The 26,679-nt window shown below is 34.3% G+C and overlaps 2 protein-coding genes and 1 long non-coding RNA gene across 6 annotated transcripts; 2 read left to right on the top strand and 1 right to left on the bottom strand.

The window, feature by feature from the left end:
• The first annotated feature begins 157 nt into the window (after positions 1-157).
• eff (ubiquitin-conjugating enzyme E2 eff) lies at positions 158-4,028 on the top strand. Its single transcript, XM_033470572.2, has 6 exons — positions 158-427; positions 2,069-2,132; positions 2,301-2,332; positions 2,920-2,997; positions 3,074-3,179; positions 3,297-4,028. Exons 1-6 carry the CDS (start codon positions 404-406, stop codon positions 3,434-3,436), a joined length of 444 nt encoding a protein of 147 aa, XP_033326463.2. The 5' UTR covers positions 158-403; the 3' UTR covers positions 3,437-4,028.
• A 4,589-nt stretch (positions 4,029-8,617) lies between these two features.
• LOC117220540 (progestin and adipoQ receptor family member 3) lies at positions 8,618-25,142 on the top strand. 4 transcript variants are annotated; one of them, XM_076518736.1, is made up of 8 exons: positions 8,618-8,851; positions 17,147-17,321; positions 20,908-21,089; positions 21,201-21,357; positions 22,473-22,625; positions 23,581-23,860; positions 24,463-24,630; positions 24,762-25,142. In XM_076518736.1, the coding sequence occupies exons 2-7, from the start codon at positions 17,175-17,177 to the stop codon at positions 24,603-24,605; spliced, it is 1,062 nt and encodes a 353-aa protein (XP_076374851.1). In that variant the 5' UTR covers positions 8,618-8,851; positions 17,147-17,174; the 3' UTR covers positions 24,606-24,630; positions 24,762-25,142. The 4 variants fall into 4 exon arrangements, with proteins under 4 accessions (XP_076374851.1, XP_076374850.1, XP_076374852.1 ...); XM_076518735.1 differs by having other exon boundaries at positions 8,620-8,851; positions 24,830-25,142; XM_076518737.1 differs by lacking the exon at positions 8,618-8,851 and adding an exon at positions 13,140-13,275 and having other exon boundaries at positions 24,830-25,142.
• Positions 9,213-26,640, bottom strand: LOC117220546 (uncharacterized). The gene is made up of 2 exons (XR_004490295.2): positions 26,256-26,640; positions 9,213-12,378 (listed from the first exon to the last, which is right to left on the bottom strand). It is a non-coding gene; the product is annotated as an uncharacterized LOC117220546 (long non-coding RNA).
• Positions 26,641-26,679: the final 39 nt, after the last annotated feature.

Here is a 26,679-nt window from a genome sequence, read left to right as displayed (position 1 = left end):
CACGCAATTGACGAATCGCTTTTATACATTTCACCGCGACATCTATCGACGGGACGTGGTATAATGTCAAAAATTCACTAGTTGCCAATAAAAGGAAATCCGCAGTGACTCTGTCTTGATTTCACGCTATAAGATTAAAAGGAATGCGTGGAAATAGTTGTTTTCTCTCGAGTGTTTGCGTGATAAAATTCAGCGTGTAAAATCATCGTGGCTGGGAACAAAAGTAATTGGCTTGACTACTCGAAGAATAACCGAAAGAATCCTTTATGGTAGTTGGTTTGACGAGCGTGGTAGGGACTACGTTTAGAAGGCAGCCATCTTGCAATCCCTAATCAAAGATCTTCGGCTAGCGGCTATCGCTGTCTGGTTTTCAGCCAGTTAATATCAACACACAGTTCATCAAATGGCTTTAAAACGAATTAATAAGGTACGTGGATGGTCAGCGGTGTTCGTTTTGTACAGAGACAGTCAGGTGTCGATGTGATGTGTGCCGAATGCGGTTGAACGCCCTTAACGATTTTGCAGTGAAGCAATGTGAGCCAGCATTGAAAATCATGTTGGCTTTTCTCGATTTTTTTGCATTCTCCGAGTGTGCTTTGATTTAATCGCGTACGCAATTACTTCGAGACGGTGCATTGCGCACGCAGCACAGTGCCACTTTGTGCCAGTGGATGTATCTAAGGTGACAGTGAAATTCTAAAAAAATTTTAAGTGGCTAGCCGATAAATTACCGGAAGTAACGTAAAACCGTGCGTTACATACATCTTTATACATATACATATATGCATGAAGCTATAGATAACTTAGAAATTACGAAAATTTCATTAGTGCATTCATAGTCCATTTATGGAAAGAGTTGGCTCCCCCCATTTTCTACATGATCACTGGTATCACCATCAAGGTGCAACGTGATTTCCACCATGTGACTATAAAAACACGTTTACATGCGAAAATCCACCTATTTGGGGCCAATACATTTGTATTTAATGCATGCCAGAGATCAGGCTTCATTATATTACTCTTCAGTCTCACCACTATTCATAGCAAAAATGCAAAAGAATTCAATGCTCTGAATGCAGCACCTTTCGAACAGGCACATTGTATAATAAAAACTGCTGTATTCTTGTTCTATTCCAATGCAGCATACAATGATACAAATAGTTTGTATGTATGCGTATACGATTACAACATATGCACTAAAATCCATTTGCTCTAACTACTTCTTCTAAGTACCATCATTATGATGATTAACAGGCTGATTGTTACGTACGAGTCAGATAATTATTTGTGCAAATTCAAATATTAATGCTTATGATTCTTGGTTCTGCAGTCAACTTGTAAACAATGTTTCATATAATGTAAAATTGTAGATCTCTTTACTGTACATTTCTGAAAATGTGAGATTTCTTTATTGTAACACTTTCTCAATGCTGTTTTACTTTTGGGTAATATCCTTATATGCTTATATATGGATGAATCAGTTGAAGCTATGTTTTCATGTTGTATACTATAGACAGTAAGGTAAAAGATATGTTTTGTACCTTTATTGTTACATGAAAATATTTACAATCATATACAATTTATGTATAACTTCATTGATCTGTATTTTAAATACTTTATACATCATTAAATTCTCTATATGTATAGCAATCTTAAACCACTGTGATGCAACACATTTAATAGCCATTTATCTATTCTAGTAACTTCTTTCTCATTAGAGGAATCACAGTAAAAAGTAAAACTACCGAGTAATTCTAGTGACTCATTATTTAATCTTAATGATAATTATAACAATGCAGTTGGTGATACTTCAATGACCCTGTATTATAATATGCTCATGAATAAATAAATTGATTTCATAATTTCTCTCAAAAGTGATCTTATGGTTATAATAATGGTGAAACAAAGGTGGTTGATTTTGTCCCATGTGGTAGATCAAATATTAAAAGCATTTGAAAATCCAAAGCAATGATAAAGCATTGGAGACTTGTATCAATTGCAATAATTACAAATTTAAACAATGTAATCTTTTATTCACATTTTTATTTGAATTTGTTTTTTTTCTTAGGAACTTCAGGACCTTGGTAGAGATCCACCGGCGCAATGCTCTGCTGGTCCTGTAGGAGATGATTGTAAGTTTTTCCATTAAATAACTGCCTATTGGTGTATAATGCTATCAAAGTTTATGTGGTCACATTATAATCATTTATACTAATTTTAGTTGTAACTCACTATTATGTTTTATGCTTATAAGATGACATAATGAAATATTCTTTATTTAATTATACAATTGCTTTCAGTATTCCACTGGCAGGCAACTATTATGGGACCAGTGAGTATATATTAATTTTCAGTCTATGGTTCTCATGACTTAATTAACTTGTTATTTATCAATTGAAACCTATAAGCTTCTTAAAAGGTTCATTGAAATATAAGTATAAATATAATTTGTGAGTGTTATTTGCAAGTATTTTCACCTTTGCTCTGATCATCGAAGGTAATTTTGAAATAATGGACTTTATGTTGTATTAACTGTAATATTATTATTTCGAAAATGTCTCATAATGCATGTATTATTTAATGCAACAATCATTCAAGAGACTTTGCAAATAAGTTTACTGCTGTCAGTATTTACAATGCTTTTCTATTTCATACATTTTGTCGTGGATACTTGTTTCCGCAGTTGCATTAACTAATAGTCTCTACTATTTATTTTCTTATATACTATTTATTTATTTATAATCTGTAAAGTACAATGTGCATACTATTGTCTCCATTTGTTTTAATGGTTATTTTAATGCGAGATATGATCTTGTAAAAATGAGTAAAAGTGTAAATTGCTCTGATATGGTAAAAGTTAGATTTGATGGAAAATTCATAAATATTAAAAAATTCATAATAATCAAATATTATTTTCAGCCTGACAGTCCATATCAAGGAGGAGTATTTTTCCTTACAATTCACTTCCCCACAGATTACCCATTCAAACCACCTAAGGTATGTAAATATTGTAGACAATATTACTATAAAAAAATTTATGCATGGCATATTAATTCTATGTATGTTTCTACAGGTTGCTTTTACAACTAGAATTTATCATCCAAATATAAACAGTAATGGAAGTATTTGTTTGGATATTTTAAGATCGCAATGGTCCCCAGCACTCACCATATCAAAGGGTATATAATTTTACATTTATAATAAAAGTTATGAAAGAGAATTAGATAAACGGCGGAACGATAGCTGAGCAATATTTAAAGTAGTTGTTTCATGGAAGGCAATTTGTTTATTTTCAGTGTTACTCTCAATATGCTCTTTGCTCTGCGATCCAAATCCAGATGACCCTCTGGTACCAGAGATAGCAAGGTTATACAAAACTGACAGGGAGAAGTACAATGAATTGGCACGTGAATGGACGCGCAAGTATGCCATGTGATGCGCCAACCTCCGTTGACTTCAACATCTAAAAACCACCAACAAGCAGCCCCAGCCTATTGCCACTTATGCATCAGCACCGATTGAAATTAGTTATGGCTCGTCTACTTTTAAACTTAAGCCAGTACTTGGGATCGAAGAGTGCTCAGACAAATGTGGTCGATCTGAAATTATCCTTCGTCCTGAGAGGCCTGCGAATATTGAGACGTTGCCACCCAATGGCAATTGAGGCAATTTTAAAAGGTGGTCACATAACACTATATATATAAATCAGGAAAAACAGAAAACAGAAAATATGTCCGCTTTGATTTTCATAAATAAAAAAAACAAAATGGAAGTAAAATATAGGAGAGTGAAAGTAGGATTTGTATTTGAATTTAATAGTTTAATTTCTAATTATAATATGCTTATGATACCGTAATTATTATGTACCTACTTTCTCAGTGAAAATGAAAAAAAATGGAAAACCTTTGAACTGACAGCACACCAATTGTTAGTTTTAAACGCAAGTGAGCAATGTTTGCCCGTCCCTTGGAACGATGCAGTCACTTTTTTGTAAGACTGGGCTATATATAAATACTACTGAAACTATACCTGTATGTTTTGTTCAATTATTAAAATTCCTTACCTATCTAACAAATTCTACGAGTAACTCGAAATTTTGTGGTTTGGTTCCTCTGTGTGTGTGTAGTAGTTTTAATTATGCATATATCGTTCATCGATAAATCGGACTATACACTAAAAGCTGGAAAATTCACTGATGAAAACAGTTATGCTGCTAGCGTGGAGATTGTTCTTTACCTAATCGCGAGTAGAGTATCTCTACCCGTTTATGGGTCTATACTAATTAACAAAGTTATTCACGATATCTTATCGGCCCCCGAGAATTTACATGTTCTCCCGGGCTTCGTTCACGTACTATGGAAGAAGTTATTATAGTCATCGATGTCACTATTTATCGATAAATGATGAGAGCGACATTACATTTTGTTTGGATTATCACGTGAAACGCGTTCGAACCAGGAAAAAGAATTGTTTCGATGAGCCGTGGAGTTTGGTCACGGATTTATAAAATCCTCCGACTTCAGTTTTATATTAATGCGTCATTTATAATTATCAGCAAAGTCATGCGTCGTACCTTGCGAATCCACGATTCGCCTGTCGCTATATTTTATTTGCATCAATGCGTTTACTATTGTTTTGCGTGTAAATTTTTCCTTTAAGCGATAACTTTTTATTATTATTATTATTATTATTATTACTACTACGATTATTATTATTAATATTATTATTATTACGACTATTATTTAGAATTTGTCTTAAGTTTCCTTGTCAACCACAATATAAAACAAAATATACGTACCTACACTATTACGATCTTTGCAAAGACCTCTACCACCGCGAGCAAAAATGGCTAACCGTTTTACATATAGTAATTTTAGTCTCTCCGAGTATACCAAGATACGTTTTCTTAACGCTATATATTTTTCATATATATACATATATATATATATAATTATAACATATATATACGTATATATATATTGTGGCTGAAAAGGATCGCAGTGAGATTTCAGGACTACTCCGCCTAAATCTACCTAATTACATTCTATGATAACGCGATGAGAGAGAGAGAGAGAGAGATTGCGAAAGTGAGAGAGAGATTACGTTGTCGATGTAGCAATGTATCGTTCGTCGGTTATAGTTCGTTTTAAAAAAAAAGTAATTTAAACAAACAAAAAAAAAATGAAATAAAACGATGCACCACCTGTCGTTCGGTGCTAGCAATGTTCTTTCGGCTTCTGAATCTAGATAATGAATAAAAACTGATTGAGAGACATCGTAACGACGCGGTCACTTAATTAGACAGTAAGCGAACCGAGGAAGGGAATCAAAAGAGTAAAAGAGAAAAATGCGGGGAAAGAACAACAAAGCATTTCGCGTTTGCGAGGGCATCTTTGAAATGAAGATCGGTGCTTAGGTGAAACGATTATGGCGAAGCTCGCGGAGCGCGGACAAATGAAGCCTAGAAAACAGAAAAAAAAGACAAATCGATTAGTATGTAAGACGGCGTATCACACACTTGTTAAATGTCGATTTTGTCTCGTACGAACCTGTATATCATCGCTGTGTAATGTTAATTAATCCACCGAAGTGAGAAACGAGTGAACCGCGCGGCGAACAAACGCATGCCGAGTACAATTGATCATCGTTCACTTCGAATAGAGGGAGAAAAACTACTCATGTGTAATTAATTATTACTATCGCAATAATGAACATTTTTAATAACGTATCTTGTGTACATTTTAGCATTAGCCCTTTATATAATAAATTCCACATGATGACAAGCGACGCGCGTCTCCAATCACTTGTAATCTGCAACCTGCACTTTTGTACTAATGCATCGGATGCAACGAGCTTAGGCTGTTCTACAAACCAAAAAAGACAAGAAGTTGTGCGATTGGCTGGTAATACTGTGCGCTCATCCACGGGATAGATTCGAACGCAGGGTTTTTTATAAGCAAGCGTTGATTTTTAAGAAAATCTTCGAAAGGTTAAATAATCGTCAGGTCGTTTGCGAGCGTAAAAGTTTAGCGTTGAATCGATTCCCAGGTAAAAGTTAAGAAACTACGGATGACTGGCAGTTAAAAAGTCAGTTTATGCCGAGCGGGTTACACGTCTTCGTTAGACTTTCACGAAGGACGACGGACTATACGAGTAACCTATGTAGAGACATAAGTCGAGTTGGAAACAACAGACGGGCCGGTGAAAGTGCCGCCTTCTTCCTCCCTTCGCCCTAGTTGACCGCTCTTGACCGCTGTATTTTACCACGTTTATTAACACTCGCGGTCTGAATCTGCTGAAATATCGCGACTAGCGACAGACGCGAGCGTACCATCGAACGAACAAGCCGCGAGAAAACGCTAGAGGACATATTAGAAGCCTAACCGAACAATCGCTATCCGCACGTGAAATTTAATGTTTAAGCAGTTCTTTTCATAGATTATTTTCACTTGTTAAAGACGGTCACTATGGATTGATTTAGGGATCGTTAGTACTTAAAAAAGACGATTGATCCGTATGAATCTCAGGAAAAACGTTTTCGTGATTTGTCCTGGGGGAAAAAAAAGGGACACTGTGTGCGGTGGTCGTCAATGACCGTTTAACCTACTTACGAAATTCCGTTGCAAAATGTATGACTTGCATCTTGTGTGATTGTAACGAATTCTTGATCTGCAGACAGTAATAAAGTTTCGTTTAAGATCGATGTTACCAATGTAATCCGATGTGTGGTTTTCGTAGAATCTCTGTTTTCTTTTCTAGGGTTCTCGTGTTATTACGAAGTAGGAGGAAACGAAGAATGCCTATGCTTATCTGCGATCTTATAATGAAAGCAGTAGAAAGTTCGGCTCGTAGACGAACTCGCATCCGGTTTTCAGGAACAGTCCTTAAACGGTCCGTTAAAACAATATTTACTATGTCAATCGGTTGTTGACTTACTTCACAGTGTGCTTTTTTTATATGCAAAGTGGACAAAGGAGAACTACATAGCCCGCTTAGATCAAACCATTGAAAAATACTGTTAGTATTTCTGTGATTCAAATTTTAGATTAAGAGCACATCGAAATAATAGTACGAAGGAAGTAACTGATCAATCTCCGTGTTCTAAAATTTAAATGATAATATTATATTTATTTCGGTATATATTATTTGAATAGATAAGAAATTTTGTTTGAAAACATATTTCGCTATTTATTTAACCAATGATTTTTTGTGTCAATTAAAAGTGGCCAGTTTGATTATAAAAGCACTCAAGACTGCACTTATTTTGATTTTGCTTTAATTTGTTTAACAATTTTTTATAAAAGCGTGCTTAGAATTGCAATAATCGCGAAACGAGTAGTCCGAGACCCGCCATTTTGTCGGGTCCTCCGGTTCCAATACTAATCCTGCTGAGTATACAATCATTTTAGGAAAATAGAAACATATGCGTCAGTGACGATTCTGTAATTTTCTTATCCATTGATATAATATTAAGACCGTTGGTCAACTAATATTATACAAATACATAGTGTTAAACAAATGAGAATATGAAAGCCAAAAAATGACGTGTCATTTGTTTTCAAAGTGAATTCTACGTTAGAATAAAAACTGATATTTGAAACTGATGATCTCAAATTCCAGAAACGATTAGCACTAGCAAAATAATTTGAGCATTCACTCGCGATATGAATTTATTAAATTAAGTAGTCTCCGATGAAAATAAAGAATTGATTACACAAATTCAAAATTAAATATAGAAATTCCTGAACGGAGTAAAATAGTTGAATTATTGGCAAACAATTTCTGCGAATGTAACGACGAATTTAAATAAATCTTACTAACAAAATAGCGAGTGATTCCAAAACGAAACTGTTGCATAAATAAATTCCTGAACAAAGTAAAATGGTGAATTAATAACGAATATGGTGAATAGTATCAATAAATGAACCACTCATTTGCCAAATCTGTTAACTCCACAAAACAAGAGGTATATTGTTGTGTATTGCTTTTTAAAGTTTCATATACAATTTAACGTCAAATGATCATCATAGAATATTATGTGCGTAGCTTGAGCCTAGCGAAATACATTGTAATGTATAACAATAAAGTGTCTACTATACATGTGTGATAATAAATAATCTAACATACAAGTGTGATAACAAGTAGTCTAACATACATGTATAACAACAAATTGTCTAACATACATGTGTACCAATAAATTGTCAAATATACATGTATAATAACAAATAGCCTAATACACATGTTCGATAATAAATTGTCTAATACTGTAATAATAAATTGTCTATTATGCCACGATCAAAAGGACCTTCATTATTTTGTATTTAGCTCAAATAATGAGAAAACAAATTCAAAATATTCAATCGTAAAATCCGATCAAATACTTTGATACTAAAATTACGAAAAATAAAAAAAAGACTGGAGTTAACCGATTTGTCGGATGACCGGCTAAATTTTCGCTAACAAACTATTACGAATGATTCCAGGAGAGTGATAAACGAGTTCGTGGCCCGATTCCTCGGTGAAAACGAAAAGCGAATGGTTCTCGAACCCATCGCTACTCCGTAGTACGAGGACGTGTTTCGATCTATCGAGCGGCGCTTGGGACAGTCTGGTCGCGATGCGGCTTATTCAGTATCAGTACTGTTCTCGGCACGTTCGGCGATCGAGGACGTCAAGGTGACTCCGCTGGTGAATACACGCGACCGTCGGGAAAATGAGTCGATAGATCGCCGATCGACCGACTTCCTGTCCGTGCCGCTGCCGCGACGTTTTCAAAAATCCGTTCTCGCGAAAATCGCCCGTAGTTCTACTGTTTTTGGGACCGTTGGAACCGACACGTCGCACCCAAGTGGTACGTAACGCTGTCAAATTGAACTGAACATTGTCAATACACTGTCAAGAGTTTCGTACCGATCTCTTTGCGCAACGTGTGCGCCGCAAATGCTCACAAAAATGCGCATTCGCTGCGTGTCGACTGTATCGCGCGATGATCCGTGACATTTCGAAACTCGGCTCTCGCGTGTTTTTGTATCGTCCAATTGTACGATTGTTTGGCTCGATAACGAAGAAATTATAGCTCGGTTGAAGCTGTAACGAGTTCGAAATTATGCACATTTAAAGCTGGACTTTGCGCACTTCTCTTTCTGTCGAACGCGACGGCGAATTTGATGCGTTCGTGGGAGAAATGGGTGAAACAGAGAACAGTGGAAAGATTAGAAAGATGCTAAAAATGTTCAGCTTGTTAATATTAGTATAGAAAAAAAATAAATTATACTTGGCACATTTTTGTCTTGCGATCGACGCAGAAAATTATTGTTTTGCGGAAAGATCCGCGGTCTAGCGACGAAGGTGATCCTTTCTCTTTCGGTTTCTTTTTCGGAGAATGTTTCTTCGGGTTAGGAATTAATATCGTTGCTTATTGTGTGCTGACGACCCTGTTTAACAGCTTCTCTTTTCTCGAATGACAAGCATTGCTTTATGTCAGGAGTGTGTGTGTGTGCTCTTGATTCAGGATTTTTGTGCGCCGGAAAAATATATGTTGACTTTCTTTCATATTTTTGCTTGGTTTCTATTTCGACGGAGAGCGCTTTTTACAGTCAGAGATCTGTAGCCCCGATTTCAAAATTAATGCCAGCTGTCCGACGAAAAATGCGTTCTACTTTCCTTTCGTTCTATTTTTCTTTCTTTCTTATTTTCTGTCTTTCGAGTTTCAAAAGTTTTGTCTTTCAAAATCGTCAACTAAATATTACTCTTCCTTAAATATTCAATGTTTATCATGCACTGTATTTTATTATACTTATACTATTGTAATATTGATTATTCTCTCTTCCTATTTATTCGCAAATGAAAAGTGTTTTATATTATGATTAATGATGATTATGCAAAAACAAAATTCTCAAAAGAAGTAAAAACCAAATGGAATGTCGTTCCTTCTTCCAATAACGTTGATCGACTGAAAATAATAACTTGGCACACTGACTTTCATTTTTTATTCGCTTGATTTCATTTCATTTCTTCACCATTCTAAATTGTACGTGCTCAACTTAGCCACGAAGTCCGCAGTCCACCGGCGATTGTTAAATAAAGAAAATCGTAAATTAGAGGAAACGCGAACACAGGCATGTCATGGACACTTTTTAGGAACAACTTTCGCGTTCGAAGCGATTCCGTATTTTTACAAATTCAATTTTCTGCGCGCTTTCCCCGGCAGGATTATGCAAGAATCATTTCCTGCTTCCTCTTACCTTGCAAATGATTTCTGGTCAAAGCAGTCAACGATACTGAATATATTATTTCCTGTATACACGATACGTATCACGAGCACTCGAACAAAATGCTCGGCGTAAAGCAGGAAACATTTAGAATTCATTGCCAATGACACCGGCTTTTATATTGTTTAAACAGATACTAGTTACGATTGAGTAATTTTATCGGGAGTCCTAAGAAACTGGGAGTCGTTAAATGAAACGATGAATAAAACATTGTTAAACGTAAAAACTTTCAAGGATTATTAAAGCGAAGGTTTTCATTAATTGATTTTCATATCTACTCTGGCTTTATATTAACAAGTCAAATGAGAAGTTGTAAGGCAGCCTAGTTGCATAGATATAATAGATAGTTAAGCATAAATGATATCCAGGGGTCATTTATATAAAAAAACGTATTGATCAAAATTAATATGAATAAAAATTGCTTTCCTCGATAATTTCGAAATAAAAAGACTCTCACTCTGTAAGGTCGATTATTTAGGAGAACAATGGGTGTTATACATCTTATCTTCATTGTTAAATGAAACAATTCAGGAGAAGACTATCAGATAAGAAGATGTATTATATTATGAAGAAATTATTCTACTCTAGTCACATCTATTAATATTAGCGATTTCATGAATTTTTCAGTTATTACTATCTTTCATACAATATTATTTGGACAAACAATGGATATTCAATCAACATTTCCTTAACACCTTACCATAGTACGTAGTTAAATGAAACAATCGAGGAGAAGATTACCAGATAAGAATGTATATTATATTATGAAGAAATTATTCTACTGTATTCATATATCTATTAATATCATTGATTTCATGAATTTCCCAGTTTTTACTATCCTTCATACAATATTATTTAGACAAACAATGGATATTAAATCAACATTTCTTTAACACCTTACCATAGTACATAGTTAAATGAAACAATCGAGGAGAAGATTACCAGATAAGAATGTACATTATATTATCAAAAAATTATTCTACTGCACACGCATCTATTAATTTCAGTAATTTCATAAATTTTCCATTTTTTACTATCTTTCATTTCAATTTGTTTGTAGCACTATTATTAATGGGACATATCAGTCGCATGTAGTAAATGATAGACAATAGTAACAAACGTTGTGTATACTTAAGAAGAAATGTTTCATTATTTTCCAGTGAAAGTTCCATTCCAATAGATTTAGAGATGCAGAGGTGGCAATAAAATTTCACCCAGCTGTCACGACCAGCTGTTTCCACTTGAAAATTGATAGTTCGTTGAACATTCACTCGCGAAATGTCAAGTTCGGTAACTTGTACTTTCACGCGAATATTGTTGCACGGTTCCTTAATTACGAGTTATGAATTATTCCGGACAACAACGGGGTAATAAGTTTGTCGACACGGTGCCCACGAATTACCGTCGTGCATTTAGACTGCTCATTTTATGCATTCCTAGCTGATGCGTGTTGCAACCGTAGCCGTTTTTTGTCAATCTCCTTGTTTTTCTTGTTTCATGTAATGGTACGTTCGATGACGTTTCACGCCATTTTTCCCAGATAACACGTAATCGTGTCGAAACGTAAAACTGTTAATTCAACCAATTTTGGATGGAACCACCGCGATTCGGACACGACAGTCTATTATTTTATGCAGTCTGATATTTTTGCCCGAAATTTCTATAAAGCCGCCTGATATTTCCGTGAAATCTTACAATTACTCCGTAGCAATGAAAACATGGTGTATGAACAGCTTTTTAGAATTAATGAGAGGAATCATTTACACGATTACATTTCTAGATGGAATATTTATTTACAGAGGATCGTAAATTCAAGGAAGTGTGAAATGTCGGTAAATTCGAAAGGAATTTTAAGTAAGTAACATCAAGATTAATGTCAAGATCAACATTTCTTCTCTGTTTCGTAATCAATATTTATTATAATTGATTAATTCAACAGACCGATGTTTCTTTTATTGGCTCTGAACGCTGCACGAATCATTGACGCACCAACACCGAAGTGTGTGTTGCACAACTCATTGCGACAATGTTTCTTTTCTTAAATGAGTATGTACTAGCACGATTTATGTGAAGAACGATTTATAAACAACGATTTGTAAACAACGACCTGTAAACAAAGATTTATAAATAACGATTTATTGACACGATTTATATAAATTAATGATTTATAGGTAACGATTTAGTATGTGACAATTGTGAACAGTATAACTCTGTTTCCCAGCTGTGGACTGATATGATCGAAGTATGGTCATATTTATCGAAATTTGTCGCAATTTGATTTCATCAACGCCTAATCGATTTTTCAAAAGTGTAAGAAACTCGGGTTCGCATTCCGTGTAGCAAAGATCCAAAAACAAACAGCGTAAATCTTAGTTTTCATACTAAAAGACGAACGAAGAGTAATCAAGCTGATTTTTTCTCGTCGCGCGTACCAAAAATCGTAACGAATAGCAAAAATCGCACGTTCGCAGACTAAACGATGAACCAAAGATTTGGCTAATAGAATTTCGCGTGTACGAAGACATGCAAGATCAACGTTCTCAAAGATATTCAAACAACTTAAGCGAGATAATTAGCACTTAGATTCTTATTCCACGTAGCAAAGTCACTGAGATGAACTAAGAAAATCTCATCTTCGTGCACTTAAAGATTAAGAAAATCTCGTCTCTGTGCACTTAGAGATTCAGAAAATCGAATTTCACATGCAAAACGTAGGAATCGCGGCAGGAAGCAATCGCGATGGCGGTGCGAGAGGTCCGAATGACGTTTTACGCGCGCAAAACGTGACGCCGCTATTTTCTGCGTTTTCCCCGGCGCGTAAAAATTCCCGGACTAGGCAACTTGCTTCGCGACGATAGTAGAGAGCACGTTTGCCATACTTTTCTTCGGAGGTGAACCGCGCGGTACCAACAACAGGTTCCGAAGAGCGGCTTCAACTTTCTCGTAGATTAAACGCGAAAGATCGTTCATCGCTCGGGGAGAGAGTGAACAGACACTTCTGTAAGTAAGCGAACGGCCGAAGTGATTATGCGATCGCAGAAAAAGCGAGCCTATTTCTCGCGGTGCGCGGAAGAATTTCCGTCCAGGTGTGTTTCGGCGCGGATTCAGCTTTTCGTTTTCACGCGAAATTGTTTTGCCGGAAATGCGACAGTGAACAAAAGAGAACGTTGTTTGCGCGGCTGTGTGTAACGCTCTTGTCGCGTTATGCGGCCGAGATGACCAACCTGTTCCTTTCGACATGGAATTCGCACTGCAAATACCGAGCGGACACCTGCGACCGGTGTTTACTTATTTTTTTCGTTGCATATTACGATCGGTTTCCGTGGAACTCGCATTTCTCGGTTCGGTGGGACGATCGTGAATTACTGTCTATTCAACCCTTTCACTTGCATCGGTTTCAGATGTAGGAAAATTTTATTTCAGATAAAAATAAACAATAACTGGTCGAAGTAATATACAGGGTGTTACGCCTAACTGAGAACAGTGAAATATCTCGAAATAGATCGAAGCTACGAAAACAATGTTTATACAAAAACTGTTCAGTATAAAGAGATGTTTTAGGTAGTATCAATAATTTTTTTATTGACATGATGGTGAATGATATTTCAAGGTCAAGTTGATCTTTTTAAATGGGACCATACATTTTTTTAATTATATTACAATAGCTGGTTTCAATACGAATCGAATAATGTATTATTTCTTTCAAGTAATCATAAATTAGAAGCAATTAAATTTGCAACAGCGGGAGGCGGATGGTATTAGAAGTCGCGTCGCGTCGGTTGCCTACATCTCAATTGACGTGTTATTCTGATATCTTCTACAGCCAAACCGTTGTTCTCAGGCTCAGTTTCAGTCGCTTTCTTGGTTACCGTAGAAGGGTTCCGGTTTGGTGAAATACATCTACGATTTTACGTATTACTGAAATTGCAGGTTTTAGTTTGTTCGGATGTCGCCTATGAAATTCGTCCCTCACTTATTTCGATTTTTTCCTGTAGAGTAAACATTTTCACACACTCAATGCTTTAGAATTTGTCACTTTCGTCTTGATTTACTAAAGATACAATTTAGACTGATTATTGGAAATACAAAAGGCATAAGAAAACGCAGAAAAATTCGTTTCTTTTTATGCTCATCGTCAGTGTATTATTTACACCTCGTTGCATATGCATTGGACGACTGCAACAATGTCACGTAAACATTGCACTGAACGTAAACAGAAATCAAACCTTCGTGCGTTTCCTTACACCTTTCATAATACCATCCGCCTCCCGCTGTTGCTAATTTAATTGCTTCTAGTTTATGATTATTTGAAAGAAATAATACAACATTGTATCCGTATTGAAACCAGCTATCGTAATATGACTAAAAAAATGTATGGTCCCATTTAAAAAGATCAACTTGACCTTGAAATATCATTCACCATTATGTCAATAAAAAAATTATTGATACTACCTACAACATCTCTTTATACTGAACAGTTTTTGTATAAACATTGTTTTCGTAGCTTCGATCTATTTCGAGATATTTCACTGTTCTCAGTTAGGCGTAACACCCTGTATAAAGCGATTTCAAATAACAAATTATTTCGTTATTTCTTTATTTCAGATTGGCCAAAATACTGAAAATAATAACGAACAAAATGATTTCATTTTATGAAATTTTCACAACAATTTGTTTAAAGATTTGTTGAGACTGTAAACACGTTTTTGCGGGGGGATTACTGAATTGTATTTTTATAGCTTTGCTAATGTTGTTTTTCTTGAATGAGAATTGTTATCATTAATTTTGAAGATGGTCGAACGATAACGTTTTTGATGAAATCATTTTTGTTGACTTTGGACACAGTCGAATGAGTAATTTCTTGATTATCTTCATCGATTAGAACTGTGGTAACAATTTTAGATTGAACGTAGTTCAAATGTAGTTCAAATGTAGAATAATTTTTAAAAAGGAATCGTTGATAATAATAATAGAAAAATAATGGAGAATAATAATAGCGTTAACAGTGTAATTATCACACATTAACTATGGCGCTATCGTTAAAAGTGTCTTTTGCACTCTTATTATATTCTCCTATACTATTTTTAAAAAATCATGATGCAACTAGACAACAAAACAATATCCGTTGGTTTATATTGTTCTCTCTAATAAGATTACGTCATCGAAGCAAAAAGCTAACAGTCATCATAAAAGAGTTGGACAAGTTTCAATGCTTCTATATGTTACACAACGTTGTTATTTATCATTTATTTGATCACAAATCTTGAATTTTTGTACGTTACGAACAATAACTAGAAAATTTTGTGCGAAATGTAATCAAATGCATTTGAAATGTTCGAAAGACACATTCTAATAAAGAAATTCAATGAAATGCATTTGGAATGTTCAAAAGAATTCTGATAAATAGATGCAACCAAATGCATTTTTACTGTTCAAAAAATACTTTCTAAAAAGTAGATGCAATAAAATGTATTTTTAGTGTTCAAAAAATACTTTCTGAAAAGGAAATACAATGAAATGCATTTTTAGCGTTCGAAAAATACATTTTCTTAACAAAATGCAATAAAATGCATTAGAATAGTCAAAAGAAATATTTTCGTAACGAAATGCAATAAAATGCATTCTTAGTGTTTAAAAAGTACGTTCTGTTAACGAAATGCAATAAAAATGGTCTAAATTACTTCGAGAAGGGAACAAATCTTAAAAGAACAAAACAATTATGAGATATTCAATTGTAAATCGATAAACTGCGGATTTTTACGCAAATACAGATATTAACAGACTAATTTAAACTATCCAAAATTACGGAAATATTTCTACCGTTCACCCAGTTTCAAAGAAAACCAAAATCGTACAATATTCTGCTGCACCGAGAAGATCCTGACTGCCATAAGGGCATAAAATCCGCAGTAATCGAAGATGAGGAATTGTGTCAATCTGCAGATTCAAACCTGCGCAAAGGACGTGCTGACATACTTTGCTATCTATAAGTACACGAACATCTCTTAAATATATCTTCCCGTATCCCGCCAATAAAACTGTGAGCACATCCTCTAGAAACAAGAAGTCTGATTCATGCAATCGATGAATAATAAAAATAATATTTGACATCGTTTTCACTAAACAAAAATTATAAGAGTTATGATTATCTGGAAAATGGGATTTCGAAATAAAAAATAACTAAAGGATAGAAAAGTGATAATAATTAATATAACATTAGAAAACATCAATGAGAAATGCGTTTATCAATGATTTAAAAGATTGAATTTGGCAATCTAATTTGCAATTTTACAGTACTAACAAAAATTGCTCTATAAAATATAATACGATGCACGGTTCACCCACAGTACATAAAGAAACTCTGGCTTTCAGAAAAAGTGCCATTAAATGGCATTCTAAATTTTGCAATATAAGCTGCAGTTTTGCAGCATTTAAAAAAATTACTCTACACGCATTCATCATAATGAATGGTTATCCAACCATTTATAAAAGAACTCTGGCTTTTAGAAAAAGTGCCATTAAATGTCATCGTAAACTTAACAATTCCTTTGGTAGTTTTGCAATACTTGGGAAAGTTGCTCTACAAACTATAATATATTGAACGTTTCTCCGACAATTTATGAAAGAACTCTGGCTTTCGAACGAAGTGCCATTAAATGCCATTAGAAAATCAAATAATTCTGGCTATCGGAAGAAGTGCCATTAAACGTCCAAACGCATAAAAGAATTGGGTACATTCATAACTTTCCATAAATTCCTCCGGAAACCAATTGTCTGCAACGTTTGCAGATCTGCCGAATCTCTTCGACGGCGCATAAACTAAGGGAAACCGTGCCACGCAGATCTCGCCTACATTCTAATTTCTTTGTTTGCAGACTTGGCCGTGAGTGACTAGTTTCTCCAATGATGAAATTACTGGCGGGTGTCGAAGAAGTGACCGAACAGAAAGAAAAGAAGACCGACGATGATGACCAGCCGTGCAACAATAATCACGAGATACAGGCGACAGCCGAGTTCGCGCAGGAGACGCTCAAGCTGCTTACCGGCGAGGTAAATTGCCGTCCGAAACGATCGGCCAACCAACTGTTTCCGATCTTTTCTTACCGGAAACGAAACCGGAGATCATTGTGGTTTTTTATAAAAAAATCATACGGCTGTCCAAACTTTCACTCTGCAGCGGAGCATAATTGCTGTTAGGTCACACGGCGATGATTCTCGGCGTGTTCCATTTGCGTACACGTTGTTTCGAGTTCGTCTTTCTGAAAAATTGTCGGCTTGCACTTGTGAGTATCTAGGTTGATCACCGTTTCCGTTTCTCCCGTTCTTGTCGCTTGTATTAAGGTTAGCGTGAAGTTGAAATTTCTAATTTCTAGAGAATTTGGGGAGATTGATTTCGGAGATTTCTTTCCGCATTAATATTTATAAAGAATACTCTATACGGTTTATACACATTTAATATAACCTTATAATATTTATAAAATGTTAATACAATTTTATAGCACTTATAAGATTTGAATGTAACTTTATAGTATTTATACAATTTTAATATGATTTTTATAGTATTTATAAAATTTTAATATATAACTTCGCAGTATTTATACGATTTTAATGGAACTTTATAGTATTTATGAAATTTTAACGTAATTTTATAATAGTATTTATTAAATTTTATATTATTTTTTTTTTATGAATCTTTAACGTTCCATTATTTATTAGAAACTTTCATCATTTTCAAAATCAACAATTGAATTAGTAACTTCATTTCTATAATGAAATCTCAAATTGTTCAAACATGAGGATGTTTTATTAATATTTCTAAACGCAACTGATAATAATTCCGAAGAATAATTCCGAACACGTACAAGAATGTTCTTCAACTTGCATTTAAATACGAAAAAACAGTTTCCATTTAAATGCCTTCATTTTTGCACAAAATAACTATAACACTCTGTAATCTAAAATTAGCATCTACCGAGAGTAGTTAGCTACAGTGTGACTAATTGTAAAACCGCATTTCCTGCAGGAACAGCGAAACTCGTTGTACCTAATTTTCCAGGCTATTTCAATGAATGCAAATTGTTATTTCTTTCTTTCAACGTTCGTTTAGCACAGAATTGGCATCCTCTGTAATTTCTTGTAAATTGCAAGTTCATCCAGTGTTTCATTCGCACAGAAATGCATACAACTTAAAATCAATTAATTTAAAATCAGTTCATTTAAATTGATATTAAACATTCTATTACAATTAAAAATTTCTATTTAAATTTCTGCGCATTTGCTTTTGCAAGAAAGAATTTAATGAACACGTGCAAACCGAGAACACGTGACATTAATACTCAATATTCTCGATATCAATTCCTATTTCCTACCTGCGAACTCTCCACTCATGTTTTAATTAACGGTCCTCTTGTCACGTGTATGCAAATACAGCTGGATCGACGTATTCGCGTTTCGTTTCTCGCGATAAAGAAAATTGCAATAAAACGTCCGACTCTCGCGCCGTATATTAAGAATTGGAATAGACGAAGATTTGATCGAAAGAATAAAATGCTGTTATATCCGCGCGATTACGCGAGTCGTAGTTGAGGATGGTAGAGGCCTGTGTGCCCGAAACCGGCAACCGGAAGTAAAAGATCGATTTCGCTGGCGAAAGATGCGAAGGAGAAGAAGAAGAAAGTCCGCCGTATAAACTTGACACACTGAGATGAAAGGCAAGTCCCGTTGTGCCCCACTTTAACAGCTTTCGTATCTCGAGATAGGTGTTACACCTTCACTGAAGCCTCTCGTGCGATGGTATTCTAATTGACCTGATCAGCAAACCCGCAGACGCAGCGCCAATCAAATATTCAGGAAGACGATGTTCGCAAAACACGATCCGTTTCAGATAACATTGTCTTCGACCCTATTCTTCGCACCAGCAAATTGCACGATTAACTCGCATAAATGCATCGAATCCGCGAGTTATTATTAGAAACTGCATAGGAATAAATCAGTCATGAAATTGTGTTAAACATTAGTATGTATTTGGAAAATATATCAGCTCTATTCGAACATTAATATTTGCAAATTTTATCAGCAGGAACTGCATAATAATAAATGAACCATGAAATTGACTTAAACATTAGTGTTTTGAAAATTTATCAGTTTCATTCAAACATGGATATTTGTAATCTATCGCTAATGTCTGAAAATTTATATTTAGGAACTGTATAATAATAAAGCAATACAGCAATATAATAATTAATAAATTAGGAACCTGTCATTGGGAATTGTATAATAATAAATAAACTTAGGAATATAATCATTAATAAATTAGGAATCTATTACTAGTAATCGTATAATAATGAATAAGCCAAGAATTAAACTCGAACAATTTAGAAAATAAAGTCGATTTTCTAACAATTTTGTTATTAACAATGTCATTATGGACACAATATAATCGATCAGTGTGAAATTATTAATTCGATATGACCTTAATATTACAATCAAGTTAACAAGATTCAGTTGGCTATGATTGATACAACGATATAAATAAGTAGCCCAATTCATTCCCGCCTGCCTGACTATTTATATCTAAACATTTATGTATAGCCTAAATATTCATAATGCAATCGGTAACAAATGTTTTTACGTGGGAGAATAAGCATAAAATTGTAGAATGAAATTATTTCACAAGCCTTTGTATTTAAACAAAGAGATTTAAGAATTCCCAAGGTACGCGTGCTATTGAATAAGTATGAGCTAACGTGCATGCACATGAATTACTATATCCCCTTGCTTCGAAATGCTAATGCACTCGTAGCCGGCGAACATCCAAAGTCGATTTTCTCGAAAGTAAAGCATCGTGTAATCAAAATGTATTCTATGTAAAATTCTGCATATCTAGCGAGCGTTTTTTACAACAGTTTTATTAAATTATTATAATTTTTCACGACTGTTATCAGCGGAAATAACTTCTTTTTTCGATCATTTATATTGTTCTCTATTCTGTGAAATTTCTAATATTCGCAAGTTTTCAATTTTCAATCCATTAAAATTTCAGTTCTTAATTATTTTATTCTGCCTGCAGTCTAAGATTTTTCGAATTAAAAATTGCACACATCACTGCGTCAGAAAAATTTTATGAATATAGACAGTGCGCTCGAAATAAATTTTTTATTCACACCTGGTTTATATTTTCTAATAATTTTACTTTATTTTAATTATAAATTTTTTCAACCTAACTTCTCAAAGTACAGAAATTCAACACACAGCTACATTAGAAAATTATTAGAACAGAGATACAGTTATAATGTGGTCGAAATAAATGCTATCGTCCACTGAAGGCGCAAAAAGTTGTCATTCTTATCTATTCTATTATATTTTAACTATGTATTTTCCGCCTAATTTCTCCAAGTTCAAAGATTGAACGCATAATTACCTTGGAGCTAAAATTATTCTAATAGGTAGATTGTAATGCTGCAGTAAACATAAATGCGCTATTATCCACCGAAGGCTGCTAAAACATCAGTTCCCAGCCGTTCCACTCCATTTGAATGATGCATATTTTCAGCCTAACTTCTCAAAGTCCAGACGGTGACTTTATGAAAATAATTCATCGAATTTGGAATAACTAAAATTCGCGATTCTGCCGCAGGTTTACCGGAGAGCCTCCAAGAAATTGGAAGAATCGCCCATCAAAGGTAAAGTAACATGTCAAGATGAGGAGAAAATGCGGCGTCTGCTTTGTTACGCCGAGGCGCCGGAGTATCTCCAACATAATCCCTACATTTTGAGCGGATACCGAGGATACCTCTCTACAAAATTATGTTTGGAAAGGTTTGTCCAACACGCTCGCCGTCATCGACTTTCTTTTCTCGATCGTCGTCGACACCCTTATCTCTGCATATAATTTTTCGTTCGACAACATTCAACGATTGTTTATTTCAGTATATTTTGGTGGACGAATGAAACAGTAAATATATGGAGCCACATATTTGGTTGGATGTTATTCCTTGGTTTGACGCTATACGATCTTTGTCTACTGAACATCCACGCCCCGATGGGCGATAAAGTTATCGTAGCTCTTTTATTAATCTGTTTTCAGGTAAACGCACATTGGCTTAATTATGCTAGCTCACCGTAGTCTCTTTACTCGTAGGATACCAAACGTTCGATTATAGAATTTCATTTAAGGGGATATTCTGGTTTACAATGTTCTTCGAACAATTTTTAGGAATAATTTTAAATGAACTATTTTAATTATTATTATTAATTTTTGCATTGAGTATTGATAATGGTATTTAAAGCGTATAATTAAATTTTTTTTAAACAATTAAAATTATATGAATTATATTTTATTAAGAGCGTTTTACAAAAATTTGTCCTTGATTTCGGATTTTCTGCTGATTTTAAACAAGAAAATGAGGAATCTTCGCATTTGGTGTAAGACTGGCTATCATTTAAACCAAAGTAACATAGTAATCTGGATTATTGACCAGATGGCAAGATTTTTAATTGATATACGATTGATTTTCGAAATATTTTGTCATCTTTAACACGTTAAAAACGCAAGGAAAAAGCGATAAATGTTCAAAATGTTGATTAATGCTGAACGTGTGCTGAAAATGCTCTATTTTCAAGTCAATTGATTAACTAGGATATGTGAAATCGTGTCAACCGTGAGAAACGTTCAAGTTTCTCTTGTAAATATATACTAAATTCAAGCATTTATAACATTGATATTTTTACAAATTGAAACAAGTAGTTTTGCACACGTGTTCTAGAAAACTTGTAGTTCAAGAAAATGCAAAAAAAATTGATTTTTTGAAGGTTCAAAACCAGAATACTCCTTTAAACATTAAAATTCAAACTTGAAAAATCAAAAGTAGTACTTTGAAAATCAAAATTGAACTTTAAGAAATAAAGTTAGAACTTTGAACATTGAAGTTAGAACTTCAAACGTTAAAGTTAGAACTTTTAACGTTAAAGTTAGAACTTTTAACGTTAAAAGTAGTATTTGAAAAATGAAAATTAGAACTTTAAACGTTAAAAGTAGAACTTGAAAAATGAATATTAGAACTTGACAAATTGGAAGTAGAATTTCGAAAATTAAAATTAGAACTTCTGAATAATTAAAATTAGTGCCTTTGTTTGAGATGGAGGGATTGTTAAACAAAATGATAAATGAACTTCAGTAAAGCCGAAATTTCATTGTTTTAGGCTTGCATGATATTGTCGTCGGTGTATCACACGTTTTCCTGTCGAAGCGAGAAGGATTACTGGTGTTTCCTTTCGTTTGATCTCTTCGGCATCGCTTTGAGCCTCCTGTCGATATACATGTCTGGAGTGTATTACGCCTTTTGGTGTCACAAGGTGAAAAAAATTGCCTGTTCCTAACGCTCTGACCAATGTTAACAGTATGAACATGGTTAATGAATTGCTTCTGACGCATAATTCCAAGGCTGCCGGCGACAAAGCAGTCACATTTTCCGAAATACCAGCCAATTTGTCATTCATTTTATCTTGAACACATCACCGCGTCGCTTTAAAATTACAAATCAGCTGGCCCGTGACGTTTAAAAAATTCTCATTTGAATAAACCGCTATCTAATTATCACATACGTCACTGTCAGTTCGAATATGCATTGCTATTCGTTTTCTTTAATCGCGACTGCGGATACGTACATGTATAAGTTTTTAGAAATCGATTCGCAAAACGGAACATTACGTAACTTTCGAATTAGTTCATTAGCAATGGAAATTGAATTCATTTCATTGATGATTGTCTTTCGTTATACAGTGGGAAACTGAATTATTATTTAAATTAGTGTGACCGAGTTTACACTAAGGCAATCGATCTTTAAACTGCATTGTTCCCATTCTTTTATCAAATAATGATGTTTGCAGATTTAAATACAGCAACACTGTGAACAACATTATCCTTCGCATGAATAAGATCATGCATCGCACATTAATAGCTCGATCACGATACAATTCGTTTTGTTAATTTATTTTTAATAAAAAAAGATCCATTGCCACATTTGTAATTTAATCATGATAAAGTTCAGTCCACATTGTTGACCTTTGCACTCGAAGCTATTTTAACATCTTATTTTCACTCTGTATCATTTTTGCATTTTATGCATATAAGACATTATTAACAATTCTTTATTGCACACAAATTTAATAATGTAGAAATTATTTTGGAAAATAACGCAGAAATTTTTAGGGATATCTTGGAGTCGTCAATCGAGTGCAAAGGGTTGATTAGTTTATAAATCGTTTCAAGGATGGAAACTGGTAAAAAAATGATTGTTGTTTTTTGTAGGAATTGCAGAGGTTCTACTTGATAACAGTGCTGGCGATTTTCGTGTTCGCGATGATACTTCAAATACCAAAATTGAACGTTAACGGGAATGTTAAGCTAGTCGTATTTGTCGCTTGGGCGGCTTATGGAGTCCTGCCAACGCTGCATTGGAGTATCGCGATGGGCGGCATGGAAAACCCGATCGTTAGAATGTTGCTTCCAAGGGTACTAGGGATGTATGTCATTAGTGGTGGAGCGTTCGTTATTTATTTGAGCAAAATACCGGAACGCTTTTGTCCAGGTAATCAGGCGACTTTCAATACGCGTCATTGTACCAACAGTTTCAGCTCAAAACCGTACTGTACAATGCAAAACTGCAGCAGCAAAAACGGTTTCATTTAGAATCTCAAAAATCTCAATATTCTTGCGAAAATAAATGACTAGATCTCTTTCTTTCATGATGAATGTATTTGCCCCAAGAGGTAAAAAGTTTAAAATTGCACAATTTATAAAAATATCTGTTTTCACAATGATTTTATAAGTAACCGTCGTTTATTAAAAGATCACAGTGAAATGAAAAGACAAATCTTAGCAACTTAACATTTTAGTTTTGTTACAAATATTTTGTATAAATAATATCGAATCATGTGCATTATTTGCATCAATCTGTGGTCTATGTATATAAACTTTGCAGTTCAAAATTTTGTTCTATAACGGTAGAAAAAAGATTCTTGCATAAATCAGGTTAATACTAACGCAATGTTGTTAGTCTGAAATATCACTTTACATCCTTAAAAAGTTGATTGCAAGAGATGGATTTCTTTCTGTTGCAGTTTTATGGATGAAAACCGAGTCTAATTTAGTAATCGCGTGAGAAATAATTCCAATTCGTTAACGTTTCAGGATGGGTGGACTACGTCGGCTCGTCTCATCAATGGTGGCATGCGTTAGTAGTGTTGGCACTGTATTATTGGCACAACACTGGCATGCTTTACGTGGAATACAGAATGAACCATGGTTGTCCTAGCAACATCAAATTATTATGACAGACGGAGTCTGACGACCATTCAGGTACGGGATGAAAAATCCGTCCTAGACAATTCAGAAAAGATCGAATTTTAATGAAAAAAATTCGCAAAATATATTAAGAAAGCACGAACACCTGTACAACGGTCGCTACTTAATTGCTATCTTATTTACAGATCTGGCATTTAGTATGTTTCCGTTAGGTAATGTGTCGTGTCACGTTATATCATAATTGAAATTTCAGCACCTGGTTTTCTCATGGAATGTGCTTGCGCTATGGAATTCAATGTTTGGTCGTCAGGATACAACAACAATCCACCGTTTTCTGCTACCGAAAGCAAAACAACTTGCGCAATGGACAATCCATTATGGGCGTACGTCCAACAGCGAGTGATCTAGTTCGAGGCAGTGTGTTAATTAACGTGAAACTTATTTAAAAAGAAAGAAACAACATCAAAGGCGGTAGTTTGATGATATCTCTGTTGTCCTCCTGGCGCGTTCATAATGTTTATTTATTTTGTATTTATAAACTTTGAATAGATTTATTATGTTTCCTACTCCTATTTTTGTATCTCCTGTTCTCCTGCTCATATTGCAATCAACTATCTCTGTAAACCACACTGTTCCCATTTTTCTTTTTTGAAATATTAATAGGAAATAATTAGATTTTCAAATCGTGTTTAACACTCTTTCTCATAATTTAGAAAGTAACTAAGATTTTCTTCAGCTCAACTAGCACACGCACAGATGTAAGTTATGTACAGGGTGTTCCATCTAAGGTCAACTTAATTTCTGTGCTATCTTCATTGACTGTAGTATGACCTACAATGACCTCGGGCTCTGAAATTAGCCAACTAGAACGAAGCCTATTTTTTATAGATCGCAGTTAGGAAAGACAATGAGGTGTTTCAGCTGGAACACCCTGTATACTCTACAACGAATTTCTTCGAAAAAATACTGGTTTGTAAATAGAGCGACTTAGACTGCTGAATTTTTTCACAATTTTTAGTAGACATGACGCATATCAAGCAGAAACTGTAGAGAAATATTGTTTCTAGATATTGTTAAATAAAATCGATTCTTAAAGATGCGCTTCCATTGTCTCATTTAAAAAGTTTTACTGCAATTAGAATGTCTTTTTGTATAAAATGGCATTATGGTAATGTTTAAACCTTCATAAACTAATGGATTAATTGATGCGTATAGTTGCTGTTTTTGATGTCCGTTTTTACTTCGGCTTAAAATGTGAGGCAAAAGTTGTAAATTAAAAATATTTGTATCCTTAGGATAAATAATACCAATTCGGACAAAAAAAATCTTGAAAAGCAATTGAAATATATTCCAATGTAAAAATTATAATAAATAAAAGGATATTATAATTTATAACATGTATGAAACAATATTAAATATTCGGCATCAGGTGAGAGATAATTGCTGCGTAAAACAAAACTCGAAAAAGTAATGAAATTATATATATTCTCCAGACCAGCTTTCTTTAGTTACCATTTCAAATTCCCACCAAAACACGATTGATGATGTATCAATAGTGACGCATGGGCAATGACGTATCATGCGGTAGATAATGATGGTGACGTCATTGGTGGATTTTAATTGTTAGTAACTCGCAAACAAAGCCGAAACTACAAAATTTTATTCTTGTTTCAACTTACCATATCATGAATTTTCTTTTATCTCGTATTTAGCACCCTGCATGCGTTAATTTTGCATGATTTCAACATTTTGTTTGTCTGCTTCGACGGATGTATTTTCGCTGCATGAATATTTACAATTTACTTATCAGATAAAGATGACCTCACAAGCTGCAAGTTTTAATGTGCAATATCGTAAACAGTCAGACACAGTCGAAAACAATATTTAATCATAATTTGTGCTCCTTTTTCGCTTTTTTTAGAATCCATTGTTAATCATGGAACATGAAATTTCAAGAGAGTGTTCGTCTCGTTAAAGATTGATGTTCAAATTCTCTCACAATTTGTTTTGCCCCAAATGAAACAATGAACTTATCGTGAACACTGTTAAATAATCTATTATACAATTAACAATTTTATATTTATTGCTGCAATCAAATTATTG

This window comes from Megalopta genalis, chromosome 2 (genome assembly GCF_051020955.1).
Source record: "Megalopta genalis isolate 19385.01 chromosome 2, iyMegGena1_principal, whole genome shotgun sequence".
Lineage (NCBI taxonomy): Eukaryota > Metazoa > Arthropoda > Insecta > Hymenoptera > Halictidae > Megalopta > Megalopta genalis.
The sequence above is the reverse complement of the archived record's forward strand: the minus strand, read 5'-3'. Positions and strand labels throughout refer to the sequence as shown.